Genomic DNA, 10,689 nt, shown 5'->3' on the forward strand with positions numbered 1-10,689 from the left:
CCAGGAGAAAATCATAGGAAACAATGTACAAATTATCGATAGCGGAAACCCACTATAGAAGAGATACCTTGCCGCCCAGCGGGACGTCCGACAACGGATTGGACCGATGTCTTATGCATATCGTCATTTAAGCCATTATCTACATAATCTTAGGGAAGACTCCGAACGCGCGCCACACGGAAGTCGAAGCTATTATCTCTACGCAGCTATCTATGTCTTTCCCATCCGAAAGGGGCAAGTATTCCCCCGCAAGATCGAGTGAGGGCGAGATCTGTCAGCGCTAAGCAATTATTATAGTGGTGGACTTGGAGCATATCGAGAGCTTCGGCGGTCTCTTATCAATCCGTTATCGATGACTGCGGGGTATCTGAGATTATCAACCGTCTGTTAGTTAACTTGATACTGCTAGCTAGTCAAGATCTTCATCTGTCATTTCTATCCTTTAGCGTACGTGAGGAAACTGTACAACCTCGCTGTCATTGGCTTGTGATGCCGAGGATATCGAGACGGATATACTTCTGATCCTCTCATTGGTTTGTTTCTTCTTCGCATCTGTGGTATTCATTTATTCTCCGGTCCAGTGCAGTGGGAGACCCCAACGGATCAGACAAATGCTAACTAGCCATCAGAACAGTCTGCAGACGAAAATCAACAAAAGCTCACACAAGAAGTGAAAAGAAAAGAAACTAGATATTCACAGAATACAAAACACACAATGACAACCGATTCGAAGGCGCGCTGCCTTCTCGTCGGCGGCGGCGGAGTGGGCACAATGGCCGCATACAACCTCGAAGCTGGCGGTAAGGCGACAGTGACGGCAGTGCTGCGGTCGAATTTCACAGCAGTCGAACGAGATGGGTTCAATATCGATTCGATTGATCACGGAAAGATAGAAGGCTGGAGACCGACGGAGAGTATGTACAGTACATCCTTTTCCTCTGTTTGCCTCGCGTTACCTCTCTTGTATTAACTATAACATCTATATTCTTTACGTTGAAAAAGCTAACGCAAAAAACACCAGTTCGAACCACAATCCCCGATATCAAAACAGATAAAGACAGTAATAATAAACCATACGACTTCATCATCGTAACGACCAAAAACACACCCGATATCCCACCATCCCTACCATCTCTTCTCGCCCCGGCCGTAACGCCAGGACACACAAGCATCATGCTTCTCCAAAACGGGCTGAATATCGAAAAGCCCTTCTTCGCCGCTTTCCCAGATCACCCTATCCTATCAGGCGTGTCTCTCATTGGAGCAACTGAAACATCACCAGGGAAAGTCCTCCATGATGATCGAGATCGTATGATCGTCGGGGCGTTTCCTCGTGCTACCTCCTCTCCAGACCCCTCCCCGAAAGACCACACATCCGCCTCTCACTTCGTCGACATCTACTCCGCCTCAGGCAAAGTCGTCTGCAACCTCACCACGAACGTAGGTCTAGTCCGCTGGCGCAAACTCGTCTACAACGCAAGCTACAACTCCATCTGCGCCATCACAGGCCTGGATACGACCCGGATGCGGTTCGCAGGCGAGCCTCTTCGTCAACTCATCCGGCCAGCGATGTGGGAGATCATAGCGACGGCTCGAGCGGCGGGGTATCCGCTCCCGGAGGAAGAAGAGCTCGTGGAAATGATGGTGGATGTTGATCCGTGGACGTTCTTTAAGCCGAGTATGTTGCAGGATGTGGAGAAGGTGTGTATTCTATCCTATTTTATTTTGTTTTATTTTCTTGTGCATATATATATATATATACTAGCTCTATCTTCTCCGCCGAGGACAATGTATTAACACTACTTACATACGGTATATTGAATGCTGACCGATGATATAGAATAACTTCACCGAATTCGAAAACATCGTTGGCGAACCCGTCCGCGAGGCACAGCGTCTAGGCGTCCCCACGCCAACGTTACAGGTCATATACGCCCTTTTGCAGACGATGCAGTGGAAAACGAAGGAGAGTAGAGGTCTATTTACCGTCCCGTCGGAACGGCCGGTGGGGTTTGTTCTTTCTAAATGAGTATTATGTTTTGCTTAAAATAGATGGTGGTTAGGTATCGTAACTATACAGTATTATTTATATTATGACCTTTTTATCTTGCTTTAGATGGGGATAGAAGCTAGAAATCGTATATATCTGGGACTTTGTTTTCAAGTCCGAATAATGATGTATATTTAGTTCCTTCTATTTGTTTACCATGACACAGATCAGACTATGGTCCCTGAGTTCGAAGCCGATAGTTTATCAATAGCCTTGTCTTGTGCTATAAAAGCGGGTGTCTTATAGCCGTTTTCTTTTTCTTCCCAACCATGGGAGATCGTGAGACTTGGGTTCAATGCACGCATGGTTATTTGTTATCGCAGGTTCCTCAGGGATAATGGCGTACTCTTGATACTGCTACTGATACTGATAGTACTGCTGCTCCGCGTGAGCTTCGCAATACCAGGATCGACTTTTTATGGGGAAAGAATCTATAACATATTTCTCGTTAACCGGGACGCCCAGAGGCGCCTATTCCCTATATTTCAAAGTATGTACCAAGATAGGAGGTGATGGTGTTTGTGACGGTGCAGAGCTGGACCGCCATAGGTCAATGTGCAAAATGGAGGCATGGCACGTAGAAAGAGAAGCATGTACAGGGTAAATGGCAACGAAAGAAGGTTATGCAAAAAGAAATACACACGAAAGGGACGAAATAAGTCGAAGCAAAGTCAACCAAAAAGAACGAGAGCTCCCCTATCACGCCGAGAAAAGCACAGTAACCCATGCAACCGGGAATGATGACAAAGTCATGCTTCCATCCAAAAAAAAAAGATCTGACTCCAAGGCTCGTATGGACTCCAGATAGCTTTTTATTTGCAATCTTTCTTTTTTCCATCTACCGTTCTCAACCGGCCCTTGCCGGGAATCGAATAAACCAACAGTTCGCAGTCGTTAAGTTCAAATCACCGCTCGAAAGGACGTTAAAGCGGAGAGGGGGTCGAAAATGAAATCAGGAGTGTCATTCTGTTGTCTGTACAGCACTCTGTCGTCATCACCGCCATCGGGAGTCCACGCTGTTGCCCCAGCCAGGTGGTTTCCAGTGGCTGCCAGTGGAACTCTTAGAAACGGTACCTGTGGATGTCGGGGAGCCCGCGTTGTTGTAGACGTATTCACCATCGACGTACTGTACGCCCGAGTGGAAGGTGCTCCGGTGCTTGCGGCGCGTGTACCGCTGCTCGAGACGGTAAAGCTCGATCTCTAGAGTCGAACGTCAGCAATGTCCTACATAGCATTCATACCACGAAGTTGATGCAGGAAAAGAAGCCAAGGAGTAACAACTGCTACCCCAAGATGCTGATAAAGTGGAAGAAGATCAGTCCGCGACTGCCGTTCACAGCGCGGGCCAGAACAGGCTACTTACTTGACTGTAGCTTCTCGATGAACCCCATTGTGTCTGTGTGGTAGTATGCAATATATACCCAGTCTAATGCAAATCACCGCTCTGATTTTCTATGTTTCGCAGTAAAAAAAAAAGGCGTTTTCGGATGCTCGAACGATATAGCCAGGAAGGAACCCGTCGCTGACGTTGGCACACCAACTCCTGCCAGTAAGTCCGGTATCGTAGTTTATAGAAAAATCGGTACGCTCTGTACACGGGAGTAGAATTTCAAAGACAGGATTTCCGCTCAGCAGCTCCTGTTGAATATAGAAGTAATTGATTGCGATTGCCGTCCCCTTCCGGGCCGTGGTTCGGTGAGATTCCGTGACGCTGAACTGGTAGATATCCGGATGTCTACAGTTGGATCACCGTTGCTGCGATTGTCTGGCTGTCCAATCAGTAACGGTGGCGGGGGATCGACTGTCGGAATCCGCGGAAGCGGTATGCTGTCGCTTCTGAGGATGTCAGTGGTTGATCCTCTCGCGTGGACAGCGGCTGACAAAGGCAGAGAGATGGGCAGACGTCAAGAAGAAGGTAGCATTCTTTTTAAAGGAGAACGAGGGCTGGGGGATAATAAAGGGTCGATCTGGACGATGAGGCACGGCTGGGGGAACGTACCACAACGCCTTAAAACCCAATAATACGACCAGGGTGCGCAAGTGCCGGACAAAACTTATTTATCGTAGGATAGAGATCGCGTGTCTTGTCTGTCGTGTTCCAATTGGGAGTCTGGAATGAAGGAATGGACCCCAGGTATGGGATTGTGATCGTTAAACGAGTGTGATAGAGAGGAATACTGGGGAAGAAAGAATGACTGCGATGGGATAACAGCGCCTCCCCGTGCCGTCTGGACAGAAGCTATCTATGCAGACCACGATCACCACTGTCGAACGCTCACAGAAAAGCACAACAGCATCCAGGGGGGCAGAAGAACGAATTCCCTAGTGTGGGGGACTGGAGAACAGTCACGCTAAAAGACGGACTTGAAGCTGCCGCCAGGAACGCTCGTGTCTGTGCGGTTTTCCGTGCTTGTTCTTGCTGGAGTTTCAGGGGGTTTTGCCCGCTAAGAAGGCCCTAAGATGCTGTGGCTACGGCTCCGGCCGCCCAGGGGCTCGTTCGCTGCGTACCCGGTACCTGGTGCTCCAATAGAAATCCCATACAAACACAAGTCGCAGTGACTTGTCGCCGTTGACTCGCCAACGCTCGTGGCGTCGTAGCCTGCGCGAACTCAATTCTCAGCCCGTTCGCGTGCTCGACGCTTGGAAGCATAACTTACTCCATCGCGGTTTCAGATGGATGAGGGGTTGTGGTCGATAAGCTACGGTGGTCTCCCAGACGGTAGACCTGCCATTCGCAAGTAGTATGTAGTGTACTCCGTAGTAACTACGTAGTAGTATGTACAGTAAGTACATGTATATCGGCGCTGACAGCTCTTTTCTTAAATACAGTGAGAATTTATAATAATGCCAGACTGCCAGGTCCTCCAAACCGTTCTGCTGCGCAGACTGTCACGAAATGGCGAGAATATAGCATAGCACACGCAAGCGGCAGGCCTGGGATGTGCGATGCGCCAACACAAAGCTCTCTGTCCCTGTCGGTCATGTCGATTGATCGCAGTTCCGGCTACTCGGGAGCCTGGGTCCGTTCTTCCAATTCCAGCGAAGTGGTCAGAGCCCACTCGATAGCGCCGTCGGTCGAACGCCTCACGAACTTGGGATCAGCTACGACTTAGGTTTGGGCTCGTTATTCGAGCTCGAGCTGGTGTCCTCTTCATCCTCCAGTTCAACACTCTGTTCCAGATCCGCATCCTGTGCAAGGGAAAGTTCTTGGGCTACAGGGCGATATCAACTCGTCAGCATTAGACCCCATGGACCAAGCAATGAACAAGACGGGAGCAAGAGGACGTCTACTCACCCTGCCATAATTCCGCGTAGATACCTTCCTTATCGAGCAGCTCTCGGTGCGTACCAGTCTCAGCGACATGGCCATCTTTGAGCACCAGGATCTGATCGCTGTCGTAGATCGTCCGCAGTCGGTGCGCAATAAACACACTCGTACGAGCCTTCTCTTTCAGGATCTCATTGATATTCTGCAGGAGCGCCTGCTCCGTGTATGTGTCGAGGGCAGATGTCTAGAGGAATCTGTCAGCAAGTCCCCTTTTTGCATGAACTCAGAAAATAGATAGGGGAACTAACCGCTTCGTCAAAGAACAGCAACGGGGGATCCTTCAAGATGAGCCGGGAGATGGCCAATCGCTGCTTCTCGCCGCCAGAGATCATCATGCCTCGCTCGCCGACTGGCGTCTTGTATTTTTCCGGCATGGTCTCGATCAGGCCGTGGATGTGTGCCTTCTGGGCTGCCTGCCGCACTTCCTCGTCCGACGCATCCATTCGGCCATACCGGATGTTATGCTCGATCGTGTCATTGAACAGAGGCGTATCCTGGGGCACAACGCCAATCGATTTGCGCAGACTATCCAGTGTCACGTCACGGATATCCTGGCCATCGACGAGGATGCGTCCCGACTGTGTGTCGTAGAACCGGAATAGCAATCGTAGAATCGTCGACTTGCCGCAACCGCTTGGTCCAACAATGGCGAACTTCTGGCCTGCGGGGATCGTGAAGCTGGCATTCTTGAGGATAGGCCTCTCGGGGTGGTAGCCGAATGTGACATTCTCAAACCTGATCTCGCCTCCCCGGGACAGGTCGAGAACCTTAGCATTCGGGCGCTCCTCAATCTTGACGTTGACCTTCTGCAGATTGAACAAGGTCTCCATGTCCAAGAGAGATTGTCTCAGTTCTCGATAGACTGAACCCAGGAAATTGAGAGGCACAGACAGCTGAAAGACAAGTTGGTTGACCATCACCAGGTCACCCACCGTCAACGTGCCCTGGGCAACTCCGTTGGCAGCCAGGTACATCATACCGGCAAGTGCGCTGGAGAAGATCATGTTCTGGCCGGAGTTCAAGAACGCCAGGGAGGTGGTGACCTTGATGGAGGCATCTTCGTAGGCTTTCAGCGCCCTGTCGTATCGAGCCACTTCGTACTTTTCATTGTTGAAATACTTCACCGCTTCGTAGTTGATAAGAGAATCCACGGCTACTGTAGCGCCCCTGTTGTCAGCAGCATTGGCCTGCTTACGGAACTTGGTTCGCCAGGCAGTCGTCGTGATGGTGAAAGCCGTGTATGCGACCATGGTCAGAGCTGTGATAGCAGCAAACTGCATCCCGTATTGATATGTCTGCCTCCGTCAGTATATCCGTTTCCGAATCGAGGGCAACTCTTCATACCAGAATACCGCAAACCAAAGATATCTCAAGAGCGGTAGGAAACACATGGAACACCATCGACGTCAGCAAGAAACTGATACCCTTTGTTCCGCGATCGATCGCTCTTGTGAGACCACCAGTCTGGCGACTCAGATGGAAATTAAGATCCAACCGCAGAAGATGGTCAAAAACGTTGCGGGCAACTTTCCGGATAGCTTGCTGGGCCACTCGGGCAAAAACCGCGTTCCGAAGCTCCTGAAAGAGTGAGGCTCCTATCCTGGTGGTACCATCTGCGAAGCAGTCAGATGAGGATCCATAAAGGGCATGATAATATAGACCATACATGCTATAATCATAGATCCCGCAACCGTGTAAGCCGTGCCGCCAACAGCCGCAAAGTCAACGTTCATCGAGTCCACTATGCTCTTGAAGTAGAAGGGGACTTCGACGTTCAGGATCTAGGCACTTGATGAGCAGGTTGTCGTAGAATGGTCTCCTCGAATGAGCTCACCTTGCCCCCAACCAACAATGATAGGGCCGTTCCAACACGTAATTTGGTTCCCCAGTCATCCTGAACAGCCGTTAGTATATAGAGACCACCGTGAAAGAGAGAAATGGTGCCCACCTTCGGCCAGAGGTATTTTACCATCTCTTTCATAATCGCCCAATCTGCTTTCCTCTGCTCCTTGTTTCCAACAGTCTTCTCGCTTAATAAACCTCCATTGGCAGAGTCCTTTGTATCTGTGGTCTGCTGCTTCTTCCTCGCCTCCTCTTTCAGCTGCTTGGAAGCCGCCGGAGTGACCACGTCCACCGGCTTGCGCGGAGACGGGGTCTCCCCGGTTGTCTGCTTCCTCAATTGGTTTCCATTTGTCGTGAATATCCGTAGCTGATTTCCGGTGCAGAGGCGTGTTGGCGACGGAAGTATGATCGTAGAGCGGGGATCGGCCAGTCGCCGCGGCGCCCGCAAAAAGGGCGACTGCGCCGCTCTGAGCAGCATGGCACCCTGTAAGATGTTCTTTCGAGTTCTCTGTATTCTTCTCTCAATGATCGGTATCAGGGGGGCTCATGTCGAGAGGCCTCTCGTGTCTGTCAGAAAATCGCCCGCTTTGCGGCGCTCCGGGTTCGGAGGAATGGGATATCGCGCACAGCGTATGGTACTGGATGTCTCCGGTCAGTCTCTGTCTGCACAACGCCAGCAGCCAGGAAGAGGGAACGTACGGTATCCTCCGCCTCTCGTCCCCAGTGCGAAACAGGCACAATTGGATTATTTGAGGACCAGCAGAGGAGATCGCAAAAGGTACTCACGCTGTCGTGATCGATCCCCACCTGCAGCTTGTTTGCGCCGTTTGTCTGCTGCCGAGCTGCTCCGCGGAAAGCAACTGGAACTAATTGTTTTAGTGTTGATCGAGCGAACATCGACTGACGTAAAGGCATATCTTTCTTGCCTTTCCTTCTCACTCTCCTGCTGCTTCCCATGAACTCAACGCCATGAGTCAGGCTCTAGGGAGAGGCTTCCGGGGGCTGTCCGGGGTCCCCGTCTTCTCACGAGCGCGACAGGGCGTCGTCGTGCACCGCGGACAATCCTCGAGATATGTCCAAATTCGCGCCGCGCCTTCAGGACAGCCAGGCACAATAAACGGGGCTCATCTCCCCGTTTCTGGAGTCTCTACGACAGCCGAATCCCCTGGTGCGTGTCGCGCGGATCAATGGAGTGGTTCAGATGCTAACGGTACGGGACAACAGATGCGCGATTCGATGTCGTTGGCGCGCCATACTCGCTGCTCTCAGTTTCGCTTTCCGCTTCGCAGAATCTTTACACACGGCGTGGAACTTTGGTTGGTTTGAGTGGAAAGGCGGAGAACGTATGTGGTACCTTTTTTTTTTGCAGGGGATGCATCGATTGATCATATTAGGTGGTTTCTACTCTCAGCATCCTTGAGCCCTTCCGAAGAGCGGTTGTTGGGATTCCTTTTCTATACCAGAAGGTTAGTACCTGGATATATGCCTGGATGGGAGAGTGAGTTAACCCGTGCGCAGGTCTCTTCTACGAGTCCGGTCACTGCGCTCATTTCCGTCAGATCGCCCGTCACCTCGTTTGCTGTTGTTCAGCTCAATGGGACCGTGGACTGGATGGTCGCTCAGAGACGGGCCCTTCTCGCCTGGACGGGCCATAATCTCCTCATTCGTCCCACTGTGAACACCAACTTGGTTAGTCGACTTCTATACTTCGTCAATGGCGACCTGTGCTGACTTGTTGCGAAGAGCGTCACTCACTGGGGAAGCTCCGAGGTGACTGGAAGAGGTCTTCTGGCGCTGGTGGGTAACGGACAGATATACTCTGTTGAATTGAAGCCCGGTGAGCAGTACATTGCTCATCCTAGGTATGTGCCTGCTTTGCATTGTATCTTCCGGTGCGGATTCTAAGTAGAAAACAGCAATGTCATCGCATACACCATGACTTCCCACCCACCACTCCCATACCGCTTCAAATCCACGACTCTCAAGCTCCAGATCCCCGGTCTCAGCCATGTGCCCAGACTCTTCCGCAGATCAAAGTTCATCAACGACATGGCTCACTCGGATACGTGGAAGACAACGATGAAGATCTACCACAATCTGCGGACCTGGGCCCGGAGGACGATTTGGGGCGACAGGGTATGTCTTTTGCTGCCGTCTTGTCTTTTCGCGTGGCTAACTTCGCATCCAGCTTTTCCTTCAATTCGAGGGCCCTACCACCATCCTTGTCCAGTCACGCGGCCCCCGCGTCAGTGACGTCCTGACAACTCGTGAAGTCAACGAGATCGCAGACTCGCCAGCTGGTGCGACCCACGATGCCGTTAAGCTCCTCGAGCAGAAGCAGCAGCCGACGAGCAAGAACGAGCCCAAAAGCGAGGCCGAGAAAGCTGTCGACGGAGGTGCATCAGATCCAGAAGTCCCAAAGCGCTCTGCTGAGCAGCTGGTACAGGAGGTGGAAGGAACCAGACAGAGCTTCGCGAGGGTCACTCGTGATGGGAAGGTCGAGTTCCAGAAGCCGGGTGGAGGCAACTAGACCGGTGTTGACTGTACTGTACTGGTTTAGACGCATGGGATGGTGAAGCCCTATGCATAGAGTGACCTTGATGTCTTTTCTGTTCGGCTTTGTTCTGGTCTCTTTGTATCATAATGCATAGTTACGTGCATACCACCTAGCTCTATGATTTCAATACACGGGTCTGTTTGATTACACACATTGGCTTTGTTCAGGCATATTCCGCGGGGTAAATGTAGACACAGTAAATCGGTCGCCTGCTTGTCTTGCAACGAGTGACTGTTTTTAGGTATGCATGACTTGGAGACGTCAAATGGGCCAGGTCTGCGACTTAGGCAGGAATGCGAGTTGCCAATATATATATGTGAATGAAAAGCAGCCACTGTATTCGCAACACACAAAGACTCCAATCCAGAAAACAGACACAAGAAACAACAGAAACCTACAAACCAAACAAAGAAAGCGTATCTCACACAGAATAAAGACCAAGCCACCCATCCCCGCATATTATCACTGCATCACAATCGACCAAGTACTACTACTACCACATTTACAGTCAAAAACCAACCGAAAATACAATAGTTTCAAAAATTAATGTAAGGATTACCTTTCATCAAGTTCCAAGACACTATGGCCGAGTGGTCTAAGGCGACAGATTAGAAATCTGTTCTCTTCGGAGGCGTCGGTTCAAATCCGACTGGTGTCGAATTTCCTTTTTGCCGGGTTCAAGTTCTTGAACTATTTTTTCTTGAGACGATCGAAAAGCAACAATACTTAAGTTTACTAGTTAATTTGATACAAGAGAGATATTTTTATTTACAAAAGATACGGTAGAAAAAGGATTCGAGTATGTATATGTTAGACAAAGACACAATGTACCCTGTAATAACGAGCGAGTTACCATAGTAACTTGCTCCCAAAAACCGAGTAATAATTAGCGAGAAATACGAGAACCAGACG

At 50.4% G+C, this 10,689-nt stretch overlaps 4 protein-coding genes and 1 non-coding gene across 5 annotated transcripts; 3 read left to right on the plus strand and 2 right to left on the minus strand.

The window, feature by feature from the left end:
* The first annotated feature begins 356 nt into the window (after positions 1–356).
* C8Q69DRAFT_91303 (putative 2-dehydropantoate 2-reductase family protein) lies at positions 357–2,191 on the plus strand. Its single transcript, XM_028634161.1, has 4 exons — positions 357–575; positions 630–914; positions 1,022–1,701; positions 1,841–2,191. The coding sequence occupies exons 2-4, from the start codon at positions 716–718 to the stop codon at positions 2,027–2,029; spliced, it is 1,068 nt and encodes a 355-aa protein (XP_028482414.1). The 5' UTR covers positions 357–575; positions 630–715; the 3' UTR covers positions 2,030–2,191.
* Positions 2,192–3,044: 853 nt separating this feature from the next.
* C8Q69DRAFT_509889 (hypothetical protein) lies at positions 3,045–3,441 on the minus strand (the record flags this gene model as incomplete). The annotated part of the gene is made up of 2 exons (XM_028633142.1): positions 3,045–3,250; positions 3,414–3,441. 2 exons carry the CDS (start codon positions 3,439–3,441, stop codon positions 3,045–3,047), a joined length of 234 nt encoding a protein of 77 aa, XP_028482415.1.
* A 1,272-nt stretch (positions 3,442–4,713) lies between these two features.
* C8Q69DRAFT_478427 (putative ABC transporter) lies at positions 4,714–8,002 on the minus strand. The gene is made up of 8 exons (XM_028631384.1): positions 7,920–8,002; positions 7,327–7,858; positions 7,213–7,272; positions 7,045–7,159; positions 6,723–6,991; positions 5,627–6,673; positions 5,346–5,562; positions 4,714–5,262 (listed from the first exon to the last, which is right to left on the minus strand). The coding sequence occupies exons 2-8, from the start codon at positions 7,696–7,698 to the stop codon at positions 5,153–5,155; spliced, it is 2,190 nt and encodes a 729-aa protein (XP_028482416.1). The 5' UTR covers positions 7,699–7,858; positions 7,920–8,002; the 3' UTR covers positions 4,714–5,152.
* Positions 8,003–8,189: 187 nt separating this feature from the next.
* C8Q69DRAFT_514515 (altered inheritance of mitochondria protein 24, mitochondrial) lies at positions 8,190–10,044 on the plus strand (the record flags this gene model as incomplete). The annotated part of the gene is made up of 7 exons (XM_028633342.1): positions 8,190–8,388; positions 8,445–8,563; positions 8,615–8,686; positions 8,739–8,909; positions 8,964–9,082; positions 9,137–9,356; positions 9,409–10,044. 7 exons carry the CDS (start codon positions 8,190–8,192, stop codon positions 9,748–9,750), a joined length of 1,242 nt encoding a protein of 413 aa, XP_028482417.1. The 3' UTR covers positions 9,751–10,044.
* Positions 10,045–10,353: 309 nt separating this feature from the next.
* On the plus strand, positions 10,354–10,435 carry C8Q69DRAFT_t122. Its single transcript has one exon. It is a non-coding gene; the product is annotated as a tRNA-Ser (tRNA).
* The last annotated feature ends 254 nt before the right edge of the window (positions 10,436–10,689 follow it).

The sequence above is a fragment of the Paecilomyces variotii genome, assembly GCF_004022145.1.
Source record: "Paecilomyces variotii strain CBS 101075 chromosome Unknown C8Q69scaffold_12, whole genome shotgun sequence".
Taxonomy (NCBI): Eukaryota; Fungi; Ascomycota; class Eurotiomycetes; order Eurotiales; family Thermoascaceae; genus Paecilomyces; species Paecilomyces variotii.